The 21,865-nt window shown below is 46.7% G+C and overlaps 2 protein-coding genes across 9 annotated transcripts in view; one reads left to right on the forward strand and one right to left on the reverse strand.

Annotated features, from left to right (window-relative positions):
* Positions 1–722: 722 nt before the first annotated feature.
* On the reverse strand, positions 723–7,621 carry LOC117903550 (enkurin domain-containing protein 1-like). Of its 4 annotated transcripts, XM_034815750.1 has the most exons (6): positions 7,302–7,621; positions 7,130–7,177; positions 2,232–2,361; positions 1,500–2,028; positions 1,311–1,438; positions 723–1,257 (listed from the first exon to the last, which is right to left on the reverse strand). In XM_034815750.1, the coding sequence occupies exons 4-6, from the start codon at positions 1,997–1,999 to the stop codon at positions 941–943; spliced, it is 945 nt and encodes a 314-aa protein (XP_034671641.1). In that variant the 5' UTR covers positions 2,000–2,028; positions 2,232–2,361; positions 7,130–7,177; positions 7,302–7,621; the 3' UTR covers positions 723–940. The 4 variants fall into 4 exon arrangements, with proteins under 4 accessions (XP_034671641.1, XP_034671640.1, XP_034671639.1 ...); XM_034815749.1 differs by having other exon boundaries at positions 1,500–2,010; positions 7,130–7,621; XM_034815748.1 differs by having other exon boundaries at positions 7,130–7,621.
* Positions 6,033–21,865, forward strand: part of LOC117903531 (polyhomeotic-proximal chromatin protein) — a 28,536-nt gene continuing 12,703 nt past the window's right edge. The window contains exons 1-5 of one of the 5 annotated variants that reach the window (XM_034815709.1): positions 6,033–6,962; positions 10,199–12,036; positions 12,106–12,673; positions 12,753–14,129; positions 15,231–15,443. In XM_034815709.1, the coding sequence (XP_034671600.1) occupies positions 6,928–6,962; positions 10,199–12,036; positions 12,106–12,673; positions 12,753–14,129; positions 15,231–15,443 (4,031 nt within the window). In that variant the 5' untranslated portion in view covers positions 6,033–6,927. Of the gene's footprint in view, positions 6,963–10,198; positions 12,037–12,105; positions 12,674–12,752; positions 14,699–14,765; positions 16,203–21,865 lie in introns of those variants that run through there. The other 4 variants (XM_034815710.1, XM_034815707.1, XM_034815708.1 and 1 more) reach the window with 4 other exon arrangements.

Consider the following 21,865-nt stretch of genomic DNA (forward strand, 5'->3'; position numbering starts at 1 on the left):
ACCTGTGTAGGTGTTTCACTCCTATACCAAATAATTATTTCGCAACGCGAACCCGGTTAATAAAACAAAAGGTGTTCAAAAGCTACTCCAGACGGTTTTTTTTAAATATTGTTTCGTATGGTTATCTTATCAGTATGGCGGAACTATGGCGTTTAGTTTTAATTAAACTTTTAAAAGGTATGCATGCATATGCATAATTAAGCACATGTAACATGTATTTATGTATGTAAATACAAATTGTAGATATGTAGAGCTTTTTCCTTGTCAAAAGTCCATCTTCAGCCTCTTTTCGTTTGTTTCTCCTCATCAGCACCCCGTTTATTTGTATTATAAACTGTTATAAAATATAAACTCACCACACGACTGGGCCACGCCCATCTCGGCCACATAAACAAAATGCAAAAGAAACGACTTGCGGCAGCGAGTGAGAAAGAGTGATATAGAGACACTGTGTGTTCGGCTTAACTACTGTTATCCTTGTCTGGCGCGCAGAAACATTCGACACTCCCACCCCAGGCCTCTCCCTCTCACCAACATATGTACATATGTACAGCAACGTACCGACGGCATTTTGTGAAAGAAGTTGAAAAGTCTAAGAATTTGTTGAGGCCGAAACAAAATGGAGAACGTTAATCAGTTGCTTACGAGCAGAAGAGTTGTACCCATCCATGACAAAACAGGAAGGACAAGACCCTCCCCAGATAATAAAAGCAACAAATCAATTGGCTGCGCACATTTTAATCGTTTATTTTTGAATGTTGTGTTTAATGGAGTCTTCAGTTTCTCAGTGTACGTGTACGTTGATTGGCATTGTTCATTGTTTTTGTTAGTGTTTGGGGCGGGGGCTGCTATTAGCACCAAACCAGCCAGTCAATGCAAACTCTTTGTTTTTATGTGGCGTGTACAGAGTGTTGAGTGTGGCGTGTTACGTGTATCTGCTTTACTTATTTTTGCTGCAATTAATGTACAGCTTGGGCTTGGAGTAGACGCGAATCTCCTCGTCTACAACAGCCAGCTCCTTGTCAATTTCCGCCTTGCGGTTGCGCACCCACAGACTCTGCGAGGTGATGGGCATGCGATTTATTTCATTGATGAGTCCATCGTAGCGCTTCTGTGCGGTGTTTAGGTGGCCAACACGAGCCTGCTCCGCGAGCATACAGTCTGGATCACTTGCGTTGGCCAACTCCTGGGCAGCGGCCTTATCGCGCTTCTCCTTATCCTTTTCAAGAAAGCGAGGAATACGCACATCTTCGCGTGCTGACAGAACAAAGTTTGATAAGTGATTAGTGGGGAGTGTACAAAGTACTCACAATTTTCAGTTTTCTGATCCTCAATCATGTGGTGGGAAATGTGCCGGGGTTGCTGCTCCTCGTCGTACTTATCGTACTTATTGGGCGACTCGCGCTCACCCATCATGGATGCCCCATCAAAATGGCACCTAAAAGAGCACAAAATCATGGAAAATCGAATCTAAGTCTATTACTACTGATACTACTTACTTTTTGAGTGCATTTGTGAGGTAGAGTTCATCGTTGATGTCTTCCGTTTGAGTGGCAATGTTTTTGGCACTGTTGCGCCGTGTGCCGCACGAATTGCAGTCCGACGACTGTGCTGCCTCCTCCGAGCGGTCGTAGTACACCGGAGCGCGTTTCTCCTGGCGGCCAACACGTTGGCCAGACTCTGCAGCACCCACACCCAATTGTTGATGCGAACACGAGTTGAGGCGGTTACGCATCAGACTGCTCTCACGGGTAGTTTGCTGGGGTTGTGCTTGGGGTCTGCCGCCTTTCGATTCGCTTATCTCGGTGCCGGCACGGCGCATCGGTGGCATCCACTTGGGACGCACTGGCTCTCTGGCTGCCAGCTTTTCCGTTGTTGTCTGCTCCAGTGAGCGAAGACTCTTTTTATTTTCGCTGAGAAAATTGCGTCCCGGATTAGATGGCGGCCCTGGAAAAATACCCGACATTGTGGACTTGAGGCGATTTTGCGCGTTTGTCATAATCCCGACGGCTGAAGAGAAACCGCTGACTACAGAACGGCAATAGTTATTAGTGTTATTATTAATGATTTTTTGTTGTTTGCTGCGAGCTGCGTCGAACTGAATGATTTTCGTTGACAAACTAAACCAACAAACTGTGCTCGAATATCAAAGGCACACTTCGATCAGGCAATTTTTGGTTTGAGTTTGATTTTAATTGGAACATTCCACTCCGATCTTCCATCGTACTCACCGCTCTTTATAGCATGGACTCCATTCACTTAATGTATTCTATATGAAAAATACAAAATATTTCACTCTTTCGGTTCTATAAAATTAGAATTTCCGCTCAGGTTGAAACTTTCCTTCCTGTAATCAAGCGCCTATGGGTCACAAAAGGAAATAACGCAAAATTTGTACATAATCAATTTACAAAAAGAATAATGATATTATGTGTTTCTGTAAAAGTTTAACAGACCTTAAAGGGGATGTTGGTTGTTAATGACATGACAATTTCTATGCATTCGATGCATTCGACCCAAACCCAGATGTACATAGATATGTACATATGTACGTATGTACTATGTATCATTCGATTCGTACCAGACTAAAGTTAAGTCACTAAACTAACATGGCAAAAATTGGGGATCAGAAGAATCTTCTTTCTTTTTGAGTAATTTTCAATTTAGAGTAGAACTACAACAAGGAGCAGCAGCAGGTGGCACATACAAAGGTAGAGGACAGGTAAACTGTTGAGCAATGAGGGGTAAAAATTAAATTCTGATTGAAGAAACAATTAGATATGTACATATGTATGTACAAACGTATGTACATATGTATGTACGTACATACTTATGTACACAGATATGACGAAAAGAAACTTGGATGGAAGATTGAAGATGCTAGAACCAGAAACGGTTCCCGAGATGTCAGGGATTCCACGGTGCAGATGTTCTTTTTTACATGATGTATCTACATACACATGTACATATGTACATATTTTAACTATTAAAATCATAGGGTTAGTCCCCATGTCAGGCACCCTTAAAGAGCTTAGGGGTTGTTGCAATTCGATGCAATATCCCGGGTTTTTCGGGATAGTTTCCCTTTTGAGGGTAAATGTCGGATGTTTGCTTGGGAAAACGCTTTGATTGCATTGCCCAAAATGGTGCCAAAGGGTGTGGGGTGTGTGTGTGCTTGTGCTTAGGGTTACGCCGTAAGGTCAAGTGTCAGAGTTCAACTCTTTTTTCCCGCATTATTCCTGCATCATTTGTCCCAAGCTGTTTGGGTACAGTTCGTGCCATTTCCATCGGTCTACCAGCTGAAGGCTATAGAAAATTACAAGTGTTTTTCCCATGGGGAATGAAAATTAATAATTACGTTAAATTTACACCTGGAATGGTTTTATCCATGAATATTTCTTAACTACTCAAATATTGATGAAAGCTTAGTGAAATAATTGCATATCCCCAAATGTGTACTCAAAACTCAAGAGATCAAATAGATCCCCTAAAAGAAATGTTTTCTACACATACATATGTATGTAGACTAATGAAGACTAATGTGAAGAGGGGTCTTATCGGGTCCTCTGGGCTTCAAACTGAGGCAGGGTTGCAATAATCGGGCCTTCACTGCAGAGGGAACCAACAACAAAGGACTCTGGACAAGGATATCGGGTGTGTTCCGTGCCCCGTAAAATAACTGTAGAAAAGTGTCAATGTCCCTGGGGAGGGCTACAAATGAGAGCTTCGGGCATATGGGAACGGAACATCGGAACAAAAGAGAACTACAGAAGAGTACCTTTCGGTTTTAGGGGGTGATATCTGATCAACGATCCATTGTCAATACCTGGCCACGCCTCAAAGTTATAAAACTGCTGCTTCGCTGCCTCAGTCGCAGTCGCCGTCGCTGTCAGACGTCGCCTGAAGGAATTTGATGCAATCAGTTCAAGGTTCTTCATTTGGAAAATGGTGTAGGAACACGACAGGTACGAGCACGTGTGTGTGCCTAATTCAACTATCAACAGTGGGACAGAGACAGAGAGGTTGTAATGCAAGACAGGCAGTGAGAGCGAGAAGGAGCATAGGTGCGAGCAAAGCACGCGCAAAGCAATTTACACTCATTATACATTTGTCATTTTACGAAATGCAAAGAGCAGTCATACACACACACACACACACACAAGTAGATGCCCACACACATGTATAGGACACAGCGCACAATCGTTCGCTCGCTCACACTTCGACGGCAGCGACCCCCCAATAACAAAACCCAACAACAATTGTGTCCCAACGAGTCTGTGGCAATTAATTTAAGCGAAAAGAAAAGAAGAGAAGAGAATAGGAGAGGAGAAGAGAAGAGAAAAATAGACGTAGAGCGCATGCTCGGGTCGGGTCGGTCTGCTTTTTGTACAGTTGAACGTGCCAGGGTGAAAGAAAAAGAAGCAAATCAGACTCACAACTAATAAGAAAAAAACGAGCGCAAGAAATTTCAAGTGGGGCCCAAAAAGAAAAACCCACACACACACACACACACCCGACAGTCGTTCGGCAAAGATGAGAGCGAGAGAGCATTAATGCAAATATCATCAGAGGGGGAGTGGGGAGGCGGCAGCAGAACCTAGCAAGCGTGCAAATAATATGGCGGCGGCTGAGAATCGGAAAAAAAGCAACGGTCCCATCAACATCAGCCAACGCGTCACTGCCCGCGACAACAACAAAAGCATAAGCAACAGCAACAGCAAAAGCAAAAACAACGACATCGGCAATCATCGACGGAAAACGATGAACGCTTGTGGAGCAATGCGAAGGGAGGGGGACAGACAAGAGCCCACAGCAAAGCACGCATACAAATACACAAATACACACGGCATACAAAGAGGTTACAAAATGAAAAATGGAATGCCAACGATAGGCACAGTGGGACACAGGAAATTGGCGTGGAGTAAAGAATATTAATGTACATATGTACCATGATTCCTGCATATGATTCAGCAAGGGATGATATTATGTTGGAAAATATATTTCTAGTGGGTGATATATCTTTTATAAGTATGTGTTGTTAATACATATATTCCGAAGCATCTGAGTTTTTTTAGTAGATTTATCATTTATTTTGTAAAAAACCCACTGTGCCACTGTGCTGACTCCAGTTGCAGTGTTGTTTGCAACTGAACAAAATAAATGCAATCCTATAACAATGGAATGCACGCCACTGTACGACCGAGCGAGCAAGCAACAACACACATATTTCACTCTGAGCTCTCTGCTGCGCATACGCTACCCTCGCCCCTGCCGACTCTTCGGCTGTGATCGACAACCAGAGCTAATAATAAAATAAACCTAAAGCCGAATGGAACGACCCAAGGTGTGGAATGGGAATGGGAATAATGGGTAGCTGAGCGGTCGCGGCAGAGAGAGCAGGGTAAGCCAGGTAGGCCGTTGAGCCAGAGCCACGATGGTGGTGGTGGTGGCGGTGGTGATAAATGCGAAGTGAAAAAAGAAGATGAAGTATAGCAGGCAAGCCAGCAGCAAGCTACAATCGGAGGCAGACGACAGGGTAGACATTCGAGTGTACAGACACAGAAAACTGGATTCGGTTGTGGATGACTATGAGAATTCGTCGGGGTGGTTGAAAGCGCGCACACCACACAGATACAACCAACACACATGTACGCCAGCTGTAGCCTCGTTTTCCTGCGTCAGTGTGTATCTGTGTGGTGTCGCTCGACGTTTGTTTCTTTCCAACCCCAAACCAACGGATGGCGATAGCGAGCAGAGGCCTTCGCAGTCACACTTGTGGCTCGACGGCATTGCTTGTACTGCCATTCCACTCGCACCCCCGACTTTCGGTATAGAGAAAAGTTATCGCTGTGTTGCATGGGTGTGAGAGAAAACTGGTTTCGCATGCCCAGCTGCCCGCGTCGCACCGCCAGCCCCGCTCTCAACAACACCAACACCAACACTAACACATGCGCACTTCATTTTGTTTCGCAGCGCTGCTGCTGCTGCTGCTGCCTCTGCCGCGGCTGCTACCGTGTGTTCCCACAATCGCTGCGCGCGTCACAGTCCTAAAATCCACTTGGCAGCGTTCGGTGTTCGGTATTCGGTCTGGTCTGTGCTTCGATTCGGCCCCGCGCAATCTCGGGAATACGAATACGCTGTTGCTGTATGCCGTTCCATTAATTGTACATAGTAGATACTTTTTTTAATTGTTTATAATGCAACGCAGAACTAGTGCTAGTGTGTGGCACAGAAGAAGTGAATGCTGAGGCAACAACACAAGAGAAAAGCCATGCCATGGTGTCGCGAAACAAATGTGTGTTCAGGCGCCGCGTCGCTGCCGACGTATACAGACAGCGGGAAAGTGTATTGTGAGAGAGTAACCGCGGAGTCGTAGTCACCGAAAGTCTGGAGTTTTCTTTGTCCCGTTTTATGTAATATCGCGTGCACAGGTGCCCTCAACACAAAAGCGCCCACAACACATTAAATACACTGAAAAAAATATCAGCATTTGCCGAAACGCCAACGTCGCCGCCGACATTGCAGTGAGAGTGAGTGGGAGCGGGAGCTACGTCGTTTACACTGTCCAGCACAATATAAAAATGCAGCGCTGAACGCTGCCGGACTCGTTTCTGTGTACACTTTTTGTTGTCTTGTGTTGTACGTACGTTTATTTGTTGTTTTGACTGTGCATATGTTTTATGTTTATTGCCTGTACCACTGTGTATGTGTATGTGCGTTTTGTGTTTGTTTAATGTAAAAAAATCAAATTAAAAGTTAAAGAAACTCAACGAAAAGGCCACGGCAATATGCTATTATTAAAAAAAACAAGCAGAACCGCCGCCGTCGCTGCCGCAAACAACAGAACGCTGCTGCCTCTGCCGTCGCCACCGCCGTCGTCGCATGCATAACTTTAATTTTTTAAATATATTGTTTTTATTTTGAATAATGGATCGTCGTGCATTGAAGTTTATGCAGAAAAGGTATTATTTTGTATTTAGTTTGTTTCTTTGCTTTGCTTTCTTTTCATTTGCAAATACACTGCATTTTTTTTGGTTGCGTTTTCCGCAGTTGCAGAGCCGAGGCGGCGCAGTAGCAGCGGTGTATGTACATGTCTTTATTTGTAACTGTGTTTGTGTACATTACTTACTTGTATTTGTTTGTTGCACTCGCGCGCGCTTTCTCATTAATATAAACGCTACGAAAATTAGTTGATTTATGATTCATATACTGATGTATAATGGTTTTTTATGCACACAATATTTTTGTTTGACAAGCCGCACGAAGCTGGGATGTTTTCGACTAGTGTGACCCTCCCTTACCCGTAGATGTACTTTTCCCCGTTGTGTGCACAGTTTTTGTTGTTGCAATTTTATTGATTGTTTATTGCTACGGGATCCATCACTATCACTGAATTCGATTTTGAGCACTGCTCCGTGAGCGCTGCGCGGGTAAAAAATTCGCAAGCTCTCAAACGAGTTTTTGTCCTCCTCCCCCTATCCGTAGGCATTGTTGTCAACGAATTTCGCCATGCATGCCCCTACCCCTGTGCATGCGTGCGTCTGCTCATGGTGGTTGATTCCCTTTTTTGCTCTTTGCCACAGCCAACATTGAAAAGCAAAAGTTCTAAGCCAAAGGTAACATTTTTTGTTTTTTGTACGGCTGAAGCCGAAACTGCAGGAGGCAACTCTACTCTGCCTGCCTACCTCTCTCTCTCGCTCAGTCTCTCTCCCTCTCTCCACTGCGCTCTCATGCCGAAGTAAACAAAATTCAAACCGTGTGGCTGCTAAGGGTTGCCAGCTGATTGCAAAAATAAGACAAAAATAAAGAGAAACCTTTCTCAATAAAAATAATAAAAATCAAAATATAATTAAACAAGAAAACGTCTATATTATATTGATCATTACCAACTCAGCATAAAATATAATTCCTATCAATTGTGCTTGAGTACTTTCTATGAACTGACAACCCTGAGATCACACCGACTCCACCGCCGTACGGAAAAGTGTGTTTGTGTGTGTTCACAAGTGGAGTGGCCATCGGTTTATCCCGCTCACTCGCATTCATTCTCTCTTTTGGATGGCAAAACCCGTTTTGTATCAATCAATACGTTGTCATGTTATATTCCCGACTCTGTCTTTCGTTCTCCCCCACTAAGTCTGCACTGCGCTCCTCATCTCCACACGTTTGGATCCATTATTTTGCACGCATGATTACCCCTGCACCCTTTCTCGCTGGCCATGGCCATTAAGTTTTTTTGTGTTATTTTGTGCTCTTTTTCACTCAGCCTCTTCTTTTATCTCCTCCCTGGCGCATGCTCTCGTGTTGTTGTCTTGTTGTTTCCCCCGCATTTCTATCATTCCTTCTTGAAACTCATTATGCGGCGGCTGAGTTGCCGAAGGAGAGCAAAATAAAATTGATGATGGCCCTGGACTTGTAGAGTTTCCACCAGACACACACACACACTCAAACATTGTACAAACCAGTCTCTGGGCTGTACTCTTACCCTCCATCCCCGCTAAAGATGCTGCTACTTCGTCGTCTGTCTGGTACGGAGTCTAGTCAGATTTGATTTCTCTGCACAGGATGGGGAGAGGGTGTTTGGAACACACACATACAAATACGCACACCGACACGAACACACGCCCACACCCAACACACACCCACCCTGAAAAGTAAGGAAGGAATCCACCCTAGCAGACCGCTACCACCCGACCATCGATTGTCAAGGGTAACCCGAGAACCAGAACCCTAATGCAGCGTTCGTTTTTTGTTTTGTTTTGCACATTACCTCCCTTTCCGCCAGTCCATATTTCATTTTATGTGACCCTCGCCAAAACAGCCGGAGGGTTAGCGCGGGGTAGCGAGGTGGGACCCAGGCGTCTTTTGTAGAAACTCTAACAATTTGTTTCTCCCAATCATGAGCAGGCCATGGTAGCAACTGTCTGCATTTTTGGTTGATTGATGGAAGCAAGGTCCTTGAACTCGCGCCTCCATACACGAGGTAGCATCAGTTACGGTCTCTGTAGGTTCATATCCGAATGTCGTCCATTGTCAGCTGTCCTTCCGTTTTCCATTTTTCCAGGACAAGAACGAACGGCTGTGCAATTTCTCATATGGAAACGCTTCAAAAAGCGGGAAACCATAGATTAGGATCGATTGAAATTGGTTCCCTACTACCCCTTGGCTCTATACAAAGGCGATAGACTTCAGATCTCCTTCTCTGTTTGTCATGGGAGAAGTCCTTTTGCATGTTGGCATTTTTAATGGTATGTCAGAGAAGGTTGTAGGAAAAGGAAGGGAAAATAGGTAGAAAACTACCCAAAAAGAAGGTACTTTACAGGGTGTTGGTAGACAGAAATGGGGGTTAAACGAAAAACTGCCAATCAACGTTGTCTAGGGTACCGTAGGGAAAGAGAGCATTATTCTTAATGGATGTTTTTGAATATGTTGCGGCGCTCCCTAGTCACATGAAAGTGCCTTAAGATAGCAAAGATATATTATGTGTACTATGTTCCTGCAGTGTAAAGATAGTTGGCAAGATCCGGAAGAGGGTATCAAAAAGTCCACGATCGACGAAAAGCAAAAGCTTGATTTTCTTGCAAAAGTTTTCTCTCCTGCATTACTCTCTCTCTCTCTCTTTGTCACTCACAGCATTCGTGTTTACCTGTGTACAAATGGGTTGAGTGGACATGGAAGTGGTCGTGTAGGCAGGAGAGGAGGTTAGGTTCGTGCTGCGTAAACAGGTGGAAGGAAAAGAGAAATAAAAGAATATTTTATGGCATGGCCCGAAACCTGTTCTGAACACCCTCACACTGTTAATGCATCGTGTCACGCGTCCCGTCCATTCTTCTTTAATGTGAATGATCTTGTTGATGCAGTTGTTCCGTTGCAGCTATCCCCCAATCCCCCATTCTTCTTTCTCCTTTACACAAATTACGGTGAACTGAACCTTTGGCTTTGGTCTTGCTCTTCGTATGAGTGCAATTTTGAGCTGATCCTCTCTGCCGTGGGAAGCATAAAGCAGAATAGTGGATTTTGTTTGCCTAACTCTCTCTCTCTCGGTGCTGCTGCCAACCTGTTTTAGGGAAATATGACTAAAATACGTTTGAGAACAAGAGTGTGTGTTTATTTAGGTTACTAATTACTCTGTCTCTCTCTTTTTCTCCCACTCTTTGTTTCTTCTATATTCCCTGTTGTCACGCTATCTCCCCCGCAGAGCGGACACAGAAAGCGATACAACAACAGTAACAACACCAGGATCCTCTTTAGCACCAGCTCCAGGAACAGGAGGTGGCACACTTCCTCTGAAGGACAACTCGAATATTCGCGAAAAGCCCCTGCACAACAGTAACAACAACAACAATAGCCACAACAATAACAACAACAACAATAACGGCTCCCAGCAACAGCCCAGCAAGCAGCACGAACGGCCCCTGAAGTGCCTGGAGACGCTCGCGCAGAAGGCGGGTATTACCTTTGACGAAAAATACGATGTGGCCAGTCCCCCGCATCCGGGTATTGCCCAGCAGCCGTCATCGACACCAAACGCAGCCACAGCCCAAGCCCATCGCAACGGAGGAGCCAAAACAGGCGCCGGAACACCACCCACTGCTCGTCGCCACGCACACACACCGGTCACGCCGAACACCGCCAACACTCAAAACACTACCAGCAGCACCACCACCACCCCACAACACCCTCGACACAGCAGCACCAGCAACAGCCTCAGCGGCAGCATCAGCCACACAATGGAGAAGTCACAGAGCCCGGCCCAACAGGTGGCGTCCGCCACGACGGTGCCCCTGCAGATGTTACCGGAGCAGCTGCAGCACTTCTACGCGAGCAACCCGTATGCCATCCAGGTAAAGCAGGAGTTCCCCACGCACTCGGCCGGCACCACCACCACGGAACTGAAGCATGCGACAGGTCTGCTGGACGCCAGCCAGGCGAGCCAGTTGCAGCAGATGCAGCTCCAGCAGCTGACGGCGGCGGCAGCCGATGCAGCCGGAGGAAACGGCTCTGCAGGTGGCGGAGCAGGAGGAGGAGGCCAGGGCCAGGGTCAGGGCGGAGGCGCACCCAGTCCCGCGAACCAGCAGGGACAGCAACAGCAGCAGCAGCAGCACTCGACGGCCATCAGTACGATGTCGCCGATGCAGCTGGCGGCAGCCACCGGCGGAGTGACCGGCGACTGGTCACAGGGTCGGACCGTGCAGCTGATGCAGCCCTCGACGGGATTCATCTATCCGCAAATGATGATCTCCGGCAACCTGCTGCACTCCGCGGGCCTCGGCCAGCAGCCCATACAAGTGATCACCGCCGGGAAGCCGTTCCAGGGCAACGGCCCCCAGATGATCACCACCACCACGCAGAACGCCAAGCAGATGATCGGGGGGCAGGGCGGTTTCGCCGGCGGCACCTACGCCATCCCCTCCAGCCAGTCCCCGCAGACGCTGCTCATCTCGCCCAATCTGGTCAACGTCATCTCCCACTCGCCGCAGCAGCAGCAGAGTCTCCTCCAGTCGATGGTCGCCCAGCAGCAACAGCAGCAGCAACAACAACTCAACGCCCAACAGCAGCAGCAGCAGCAGCAGCTGACGGCGGCGGCAGCGGCTCAGCAGGCGGTGGCCATGGCCAAGGCAGGAGTGGGAGTAGGAGCCGATGGTCAGGGCAAGATGCAGGCGCAGAAGGTGGTCCAGAAGGTGACCACCACCACCAACACGGTGCAGGCTGCGTCGGCAGGCGCTGGGGGGGCACAGGCGCAGCAGCAACAGCAGCAGCAGACCACCACCCAGCAGTGCGTCCAGGTCTCGCAGTCGACACTGCCCGGCGTGGGAGTGGGAGTGGGTGTGGGCGTGGGCGGGCAGCTGCTGAATCCGCTGGGCGGTGCCGGCGCGGGCCAGGCGCAGCAGATGCAGCTCGGTCCCTGGTTCTGGCAGAACGGCCTGCAGCCCATCGGCTCGAACTCCTTCATCCTGCGGGGCCAGCCGGACGGCACTCAGGGCATGTTCATCCAGCAGCAGCCCACCACGCAGACCCTCCAGACCCAGCAGAATCGTAAGTGGCATCCGCATCTCCATCCCCATCCTCCACTGAAATCCGTGCTAATTCCTATTCTTTCCACAGAGATCATTCAGTGCAATGTGACCCAGACACCTACCAAGCCTCGCACCCAGCTGGAAGCGATGGCATCCAAGCAACAACAGCAGCAGCAGCAGCAGCAACAACAACAGCAGCAACAGCAGGCGGCGGCCAACAGCCAAGCGCAGCAGCAGCAACAGCAACAGCAACAACAACAGCAGCAGCAGCAGCAACAACAGCAATTGGCGGTGGCCACGGCCCAACTGCAACAACAGCAGCAACAGCAACAGCAACAGTTGACGGCCCTGCAGCGTCCTGGAGCACCGATTATGCCCCACAATGGGACGCAGGTGCGCCCGGCCAGCTCCGTGTCAACGCAGACGGCGCAGAACCAGAACCTGCTCAAGGCCAAGATGCGGAACAAGCAGCAGCCTGTCCGTCCGGCGTTGCCGGCCCTCAAGACGGAGAATGGTCAGGTGGTGGCGGTTGGCGCGGTGCAGAGTAAAGCACTGGGCGTGGGCCAGCACATGGCTGCCGTCCAGCAACAGCAGCAGCAGCACCAGCAGCAACAACAGGCGAACCTCCACCAGGTGGTCACCGCAGCGGGAAACAAGTGAGTGGGCAGCAGAGACAGCACTCAGAGTCACCATATCATATTCATCCATTGCCTTCGCTCTTCTTTTCCCTTGTAGGATGGTCGTGATGAGCACGGGCACGCCGATAACCCTGCAGAATGGCCAGACCCTGCATGCAGCCACTGCGGCCGGAGTGGACAAGCAGCAGCAACAGCAGCAGCAGCTGCAGCTCATGCAGAAGCAGCAGTATCTGCAGCAGCAAATGCTCCAACAGCAGATAGCTGCCATCCAGATCCAGCAGCAGGCGGCAGCCCAACAGCAGCAGCAACAACAGCAGCAACAACAGCAGCAACAACAACAGCAGCAGCAGCAGGCGGTTGCCCAGGCGCAGCAGGATCAGCGCCAACAGGTGGCACAGGCACAGGCGCAGGCCCAAGCTCAGGTACAGGCGCAGCAACATCAACAGCAGCAGGCACTGGCTCAGCAAATACTCCAGGTGGCGCCCAACACCTTCATCACCTCCCACCAACAGCAGCAGCAGCAGCTCCACAACCAATTGCTGCAGCAGCAGCTCCAGCAGCAGGCGCAGGCCCAGGTGCAGGCTCAGGTTCAGGCACAGGCACAGCAGCAACAGCAGCAACAACAACAACAGCAGCAGCAACAACAACAGCAACAACAACAGCAACGGGAGCAGCAGCAAAACATCATCCAACAAATTGTGGTGCAGCAGGCGGGTGGAGCGGGTCAGCAGCAGCAGCAGCAGCAGCCACAGCAAACGCAGGCGGGACAATTGCAGCTGAGCAACGTTCCCTTCTCGGTGTCCTCGACTACGACGCCCGCAGGTATAGCCACCTCGAGTGCCCTCCAGGCCGCCCTCTCGGCCTCCGGCGCCATCTTCCAGACGGCCAAGTCGGCCAGTAGCAGCTCCTCTCTGCCGACCAGCAGCGTAGTGACAATAACAAACCACTCAGCGGGTCCGCTGGTCACAAGCAGCACGATGGCAGCCAGCATCCACCAAGCCCAGCTCCAGCAGCAGCAACACCAACACCAACAACAGCAGCAACAACAACAACAGCAGCAGCAGCAACAGCTAATCTCCGCCAGCATTGCAGCAGCCACACAACAGCATCAACAACAACAGCAACAACAGCAGCAGGGACCACCCGCTCTGGCGGCTGCGTCGCACTCGCCCGCCACAAACCCCATAATGGCCATGACGTCCATGATGAACGCCACAGTTGGACCTGTCAGCAGCAGCGGTGTGATGCCCTCTCCGGCAACGCTGGTCGCGTTCAGCGCTGCCAGTGGAGGTAGTCATCCGGCGACACCCACCAAGGAGACGACGCTGAAGATGCCCACACCCACCGCCACCCTGGTGCCCATTGGGTCACCTCTGAACAGCAGTGCCGCTAGCCAGGATCACCACCAGCAGACATCGTCTGTCAACACCACGCCCAAGTCCGCTGCAAGCGGCAATGTCAGTGGCAGTGCCAGTGCCACAGCAGAAGCCAGTAGCTCCACGAGTGACTCCAGGGTGAATGGAGAGGCCCCGGAGGCGTCTCACAGCAGCACCAGCAGCAGCACCACCACCACGCCCACGAAGGCCACCACTACAAGGCAGAGCAATGTGGTGCTGCCCACAAGTAGCTGCAGCACCACCAGCAGCACCACTAGCTCCACGCACAGTGGGAAGGATGAGGGCAAGGGCGGAGCGGCAACAGCCACGAGCATCAGCAGCGGACCTTCGACGCCAACCACGACGACAGTCAGCAACGGGATTGGGCTAGGCAGTCTGGGCAGGACAGGGAGCACCACTGTGACAACCACAACGACGACCACCAGCAGCAGCACTGCGACGACTACACCCACAACAACAACAGCAACTACAACGAGCATCAGCAATGGGAGCAATGGGAGCAATGGGAAGGATCTGCCGAAGGCAATGATCAAGCCCAATGTGCTGACCCATGTCATCGACGGATTCATCATCCAGGAGGCCAACGAGCCCTTCCCTGTGACGAGGCAACGCTATGCTGACAAGGACACCAGCGACGAGCCGCCAAGTGAGTGTTCTACCTTCCATCCGTCCATCCTGATACTAATCCATGTTCTGCTCTCGTTCCCTCACAGAGAAAAAGGCTGCCATGCAGGAGGACTCGAAGCCATGCGGAATAGCCACTGGAATTCCAACCACAACCACAACAACGGCAACAACAACCCCAACCCCATCCCCAACAGCAGGCAGTGCGACGGACATGGTGGCCTGCGAGCAGTGCGGCAAGCTGGAGCACAAGGCGAAGCTCAAGCGGAAGCGCTTCTGTTCCCCAGGCTGCGCCAGGCAGGCGAAGACTGGCGTCGCAGGCATCTCGGCATCCAGCGGAGTAGGAGTGGGAGTGGGAGTGGGAGAGAGCAATGGAATGGGAATGGAAATGGAAATTGGAGGAATTGTGGGAGTGGATGCGATGGCGCTGGTGGACAAACTGGACGAGGCCATGGCCGAGGAGAAGATGCAGATGCAGACGGACGCACTGCAAGCGCTGCAGTCCGCGCCGCTGTCCCTTATGCCATTGTCAAGCAACGCGGAGCCATTGCCACTGCCACTGCCAGTGCCACTGGTGTCTTCCTGCCTTCCTGTCCTGCCAGTCATGGCAGGCACCCCCGTTCCAGTCCCTCCCCTAGTTGCAGTCGCACTCACAGTTCCGGCTCCCGCTCACGTGGCCCTGCCTGCGGCTCCGTCTCCGGCTCCCACACCTCCTGCAGCAGCGGTGGCGCCCCAGCCTCCAGTGCCAGCAGCAGCATCCTCATCCTCATCTTCATCCTCGAGCGGAGGCGAGCGTTCGCCCATCTGCAACTGGAGCGTGGACGAGGTCGCTGACTTCATACGGAATCTGCCGGGCTGCCAGGACTATGTGGACGACTTTGTTCAGCAGGAGATCGACGGGCAGGCGCTGCTGCTGCTCAAGGAGAATCACCTGGTGAATGCCATGGGCATGAAGCTGGGCCCCGCCCTCAAGATTGTTGCCAAGGTGGAGTCCATGAAGGAGGTGGTCCCGGCGCCGGGCTCTGGCGATTCCAAGGAGGCAACGGCAGCGGGAGGAGCTCAATAATATCAGCCCGATGCTCCAGTCGATGCCATTGTCGATGCTAACGAAGAGGGAATGCCCCCCTACGCGACATCTCCGCCACCATTCTCGCTACTCCGCCTCCGGCTTACGTACGGATCGAGGCAGCGCCGGAGTGAAGTGTCAGAGGGAACTGGCCTGGTGGAGGATGTGGATCAGGTGGGGCAGCAGAGGCACATCGCTCGGAATGGCAAAGAATGACCGGAAAACCTAAGATTAAGTTGAAGGGCAGCCACATGTATGATAGAGCGTAGACTTGGAGGAGGTTCGATGGCCCCGATGACCCGTGGCAGCCCCTCCTCCCCAGCCAGCGAATCTTTTGTAATAAGCAGATTGTACAGATTTACTCGACCTAAGACTTAAACATCATTTATTTAACAATTGTAAATCGCTTCTCAGCTACGAATAATATTTAATATTAGCCTTAGCCTAAGCCCAACCCGAATTGAGCATTGCAATTGAACAATTAACTATTAATAGTTAGCATTACGGACTCCATATATAAATGAAGATATTCTATGGATGTATATTTAGACATTTAGGATCGATGAAACGGTTGCAGAGCAGGGACCGGACCGACCGATAGCGGCATTCAAGATGCCATTTTTTGTGTATCTATTTTGTATTGCAGCAAAGATATGTGCTGCTCCAAATTGTAATATTTAGCCACCAATATTTTGTATTTTCCATAGTCTTAATCATCAAAGCATTCGGATATTAATCAATCGTTATTAGGATGCGAATTTTAATTATACCCTTGAAGAGGGTATCAATAATCACCGGCAAAACACAATTGTACAATAATTATTCATGTGGTCGTAGGTGGTAAAAGAAACTTAAATATTATTTCTTGACTTGTATTTGTTTGCTCAAGAAATAATAATAGATGTAAGATTTAACTAAAGCCCGGACAGAGCATAAACATTGTACTCGTCGAATTATGACTCTGGCATAGGCATCTATGAGAAGACTGATATTTGATGGTAGAGCCTCTGGTATCCATTTTTAAGTAAACCCAAAAATTGCATCAACAAATTGTAAATATAAATTATAACATTAGATAACATTATCTAAGAGAGCGTGAGAAGGCTCTATTTCTGCCCCGATGATAGGTAAAAATGGTTCTTACGGGGTCTATAAAATATTTGATATCAATCTTCACATAGATCCCTGTGGTTCAGTCATCGTCATGGAACTAGTCGCTTGCACTCGAAACAGAAATCAATTATTAATTAAAATTGTAAAAAAACCCCAAGCCATATGCATTGTTCCATGAACAAATTTTAAATATTCCAGCACGTATTTTAGCGATTGAAAACCGCTAGAAATAATCATTGAATACGGTCCCTGGTTCAGAGCTATCGCTGAAGCATAAAATCTTGAAAACATTTAATTGTAAAAAAAACTAGTATTTTGCTAGATATTTTGTTTTTAAGCTATTGATAAGCATTTTTTTTTTACAAAAATCTATTTTTTTTTTTGCTATTGCTGAATAAAATTAAAAACATTTCACTTTACTATAGCGTAATAAATGTGAATACAGAATTGAAGGCAGTTATCTTTTGGGCAGATCCATCTACATCTCTTGGCAATGCAAGTCTGTGTAGGAAGGGCGCTGATGTATCACATCCATTCAATCGAAGTGGGCAGATTCGCAACACATGTCGAGGCTGGCTGCTATGAAAGTGCTTAAGCTGACTGCTAAGATACCATTGAAACTGGCTGCTAGAAAATTACAAACAGCGGCCATGAAAATGTCTAATCATGAATGCCTGCAACTTTGGAACACTCAAAGCTGGCTGCTCTGTAAATAATAAAGTAAGCTATGTACATAGGAAATTATTTTGAAATGGGTGGATCAAGGGCTAGGCATGGTGATTAATCAGAGAGCTAATCACAGGGTACATACATACATACATATGTACATATGTGTATACAGATATTAAACCAATGAAAGATTTTGTTTAACGGCATGAGACTCATTCCACCAGTTCGAAATAAGATTTTGTTTATACGCATTTTCCAAGAATACCGGATATCGTACACCTCATCCTCACCAAACCTTTTCTGTGATGGACAGACAAGAACTGTCTTTGGTGGTAAGAAGAATAGTTGAAGACGAAGCTAGAACTGGATGAGCTGTTTATCCTTCAGTTTGATCAGCAAACGCCCATGGAGGAACATCAGTAGATTATGTTCTTTAACTAACAGAAATTAAATTTAGTGCAGTAAATTTGATTACCATATATGTATGTATGTACATTTTTACTGTAATTATTATTATCTACGCTCCTCTGGAATTACACTTCATCGTATACCTTTGGTTTTTTGTTATCAATATGCAATTTGTGGCTCAATCGCATGAGCGGACACTCTTTTTTTCTGCACAAAAAGTATAATGAAATGCGGTAAACCAACCGTTTTTTCACTTTTTATACAACTTTACAGTATTACCTATCCAAATCATAAACAAAAACTCATCCTTTTTTGTGACAACAGTTATAGTAACCAAAAAAAAGTCATGTTTAAAGACTCAACTCAAAAATGCCAAAGGAAAATTCCTTTTTAGAAATGTACTATTTCAAAGTATCAGAACGTCCTTTCCCGATCAATTTTAAAGCACGTTCTAATTGTTATGAATTTTTTAAGTTTTTTTGACTAATTTTCTTAATATTGAATGCCCTTTTGGCTTATTTAAATTAAGCCGTGGCTTTTACGAATAATTTTAACCAGCCTAAACTCATTATGGAACCTCATATTTCTGTAGTGAACCATAGATTAGCATTTTCCAACTCATTCTATTCTCATGTCTATGGCAAGCGTATTTTCGATGAAGGATTGCTCTCGTGGGGGATATCTCCAGGCATTCATTGCATATCTTCGACAAGGGACTAAACAGGGACTTTGAAAAGATTTTTAGAAAACAAACGGGATTTTCCTTTAGCATTTTTTCCCTGTCCGATTATGCGTTGAGTCTATGCTTCCATTGAAATAATTTATTTCAAGAATAAGTACATAATTTATGTATTCTCACAGGCGTATTGGGAAAACTCACCACACTGCTGCGCCACGCCCACCGCGACAAAGTAATACCAGAACAGAGATGCCTCAGAAAGACAGAGAAAGAGAGAGAGAGTGAGAGAGAGGGTAATTTGATGCACGGGGCTGCTATTGCCATCCCTGTCTTGCGTGCAGAAACACAATGACACTCCCACCCCCGGAGGCACACGGACAGCTCGCGCCCATTTTTTTGGGTTTGCACGTTCCGTCGGCATTTTGTGCGACGACTGGGCGGTCTCCGCCACCACTGTAGAAGGGAAACGGAAAGTACATAAATAAAAATGGAGATTATCTCTATGTGACAGACGTTTATACATACAATATGTACATGTATAAAGAGGGCCATGAAAACTGAATGTAACAATCTGTGTTAGGCATGAAATCAGAAATCCAATCAACAAAGCAACCTCTGCTAAAGTTGTCGACAGAAAATAGTTCCTAAAATAAAATCACAAGGAGCGTGTAAGCATAGCAGCAGTAAGAATAATAAAAATTGAAATTTTCTTTTAAAGCGAGCTATAATTAATTGTAAGTAAGCGAAGAACAACCCCGAATGGGAGAATTCTTATAAATAAATTCACAGCTCTTAGAAAAAAATCAAGAAGATGGCATGCAGCAAATTTGAAGCCGTTAAGGAATACAATTCCGACAATTCAAGCTCCACTAGTTGTGAGTTTTGGTCAATTTGCAGTGAATCTAGCGATGAGCGTCTTCCAAAAACCAAAATTCCTGGCCCTGTGACTTGGGGCCCTTACGGCAAGCCACGCTGCTATCGCCCATTATCATATGATAAGAGTGAGATAAAAGCAGAGATGAAAGCAGATGAAGAAGCCTCCATTGTGGAGAACTATTCAGACGAAATAGATTCAATCGGATCAGATGACTCAATGAGCTCCATGGGCAGAATTATTTATCTGCCTGACACAAAAATCCCTGAGCCGGTATCGTTGGGCCGCCTAGTTAAGCCAAGAAAGTATCGCATGTGCTTTCCCCGGGACAATAATTGGTCATATGCCTTTTAAACTTATACTGTTCACTGTTAATTTTCTTTCGTTTAATTTTAATTTTTAGTTTAATGTTTTATTTTCAAAATTGACAAAAAATACACTGCTTATAATAAATTAAGTTATAATACCCGGCACTCGAAGAGTAAATAGAGTATATTGTAGGGAAAAAATGTAACACACAGAAGGAAGCGTTTCCGGCCACATCTAGTATACATACATATATTCTTGATCAGCATCAATAGTCGAGTACAGCCCTGTCTGTGCGTCCGTCCGTCTGTCCGTCTTGTTTGTCGGCTAGTTATCAGAGACTATAAGAGCTAGAGCCACCAAATTTAGCCTCCTGACTGCTGTAATATCAAAAATTAGCCCCGCTCCCATCCGCCCCACAAAGGGCGAAAATCTGCTGTATCCACCATTTTGAAGATGAAAGAAAACTAAAAATGCCATTCCGTAGGGAATGACCATATCTATCAGATCATTGAATAAATTATTATAGCCAGAAAGAAGAAATAAAGTTGCAGTGGCTACCCCCACCCCGTCCAGCAGCTTTGCTTTTGCTTGCCTTTTTTTGTCATTATCTCTCGCTCGCACACTCTGCCTCATGCAGTGCTCGGCTCTGGGGGAGGATGGCGTAATAAAAGGGCGTGAGAAGTGATGTAGATGACATAAATACATATGTAGAAAAAATGTAAAATGTAAATTTTGAAAAAAAAACCGCTAAGATACAGAGGTCCTACTGAGTACCTGGCATACAAGTTGTGACGCGTAAAAAGCGTCTCACACGCTTGCTCATTTGATTTTTGTAAACTTCTGCGAATATTTCATTGAACAGCCGATTAAATGGGTTGGCCGGATTTATAATTTATTTTCTTTTAAACAAAAAGTTTTGAAAGTGCTGAGGAGTGGCCCTACTACATATTTCATTGAACAGAGATGTACATACATATGTACATTCATATACATATGTTTTTATGTACATAATAAATACATACAAACAGTTGCGAAGAAAATAATTGCACTGTGTCTTTATTGTCTTTATTGTTTCAAAAATGAGCTCAATAAAAAATGTCTTATCTTCTTTCTTATCTTAGAGAAGTGTCTTTACTCTCACAATTGGAACGGTTCTCATTATTTTACGCAATTTTCCGAAAAAGATGCAAAATAGGACGGCAAAAAAAAATAGCACACTTTTTTTAACATTTTATTTTTAATTTAATATTTTTTCTGATCTTTCTGATATTTAATGATTTTAATTGAATTGATATTCGGTGCCCTGAGTAGTTTGTAATCAGAAATTACAAAGAATTATTAGTTATGAATCTCGGAAAGCACTTTAGGGAAGAAACAGCCAAAGGATAAAAACATTAAGTGTAGAATAAGACATTTATGTATATCTAAATTAAATTGAATTTTAATGATTTGGAAAATGCTACCAAAGATCCAAGATGTGCCCATTTCGGATGAAAATACTGGTTCCTGACAGCAAGAGGTATCCATTTACATACATTTACATTACATATGTACATTCAATTTTACAGATGTACAAACATACATATATATTTATTGATTTATTATACAAATGAAGATATGCAAGTTAAATTAGTATGGAAAAATATGCGGAATAAGCATACATTTACTGTGTACGCCGATCCCGGGTCTAGGTCGAGTGTCGGGTGACGTGACAATTACGATTACTGCAGAGTGTGCAATACAAATATGAGATCATCAGAATGGAAAGACTGCATCTAATGGGCATGGCATTCAGCTATTTAGAAATGCAATTGTAATGGAATTGATGTAACCTGATGTGGAGCAGTCGCTTCATGCACAAGTTCGGTCGAAGGCGAAGTTAATACGGTATGCTCCCTCTGTCAAAGACGCCTAAGTAGCACAATTGCCTCCACTGAAGCGGAATCTTATACGGAGAGCCAAGTTAATAGAATTTCGGAACTTACAACTAACCTTTTTTGCTTGCCAAAATATTGGAAAAATATCGCAAGGGTGACTTATCTCACGAGACTTGGAAATGCATAAATACATA

The sequence above is a fragment of the Drosophila subobscura genome, chromosome A, assembly GCF_008121235.1.
Source record: "Drosophila subobscura isolate 14011-0131.10 chromosome A, UCBerk_Dsub_1.0, whole genome shotgun sequence".
NCBI classification, from domain to species: Eukaryota; Metazoa; Arthropoda; class Insecta; order Diptera; family Drosophilidae; genus Drosophila; species Drosophila subobscura.

Excerpts from the sequence above, each read along its gene's own strand:
- LOC117903550 (XM_034815750.1), bottom strand. The coding sequence starts at position 1,999 with ATGACAAACGCGCAAAATCGCCTCAAGTCCACAATGTCGGGTATTTTT. Across the intron at positions 1,439-1,499 it reads CTCACAAATGCACTCAAAAA|GTGCCATTTTGATGGGGCAT; the intron begins GTAAGTAGTATC and ends GTGCTCTTTTAG. Across the intron at positions 1,258-1,310 it reads GGATCAGAAAACTGAAAATT|CACGCGAAGATGTGCGTATT; the intron begins GTGAGTACTTTG and ends TTGTTCTGTCAG.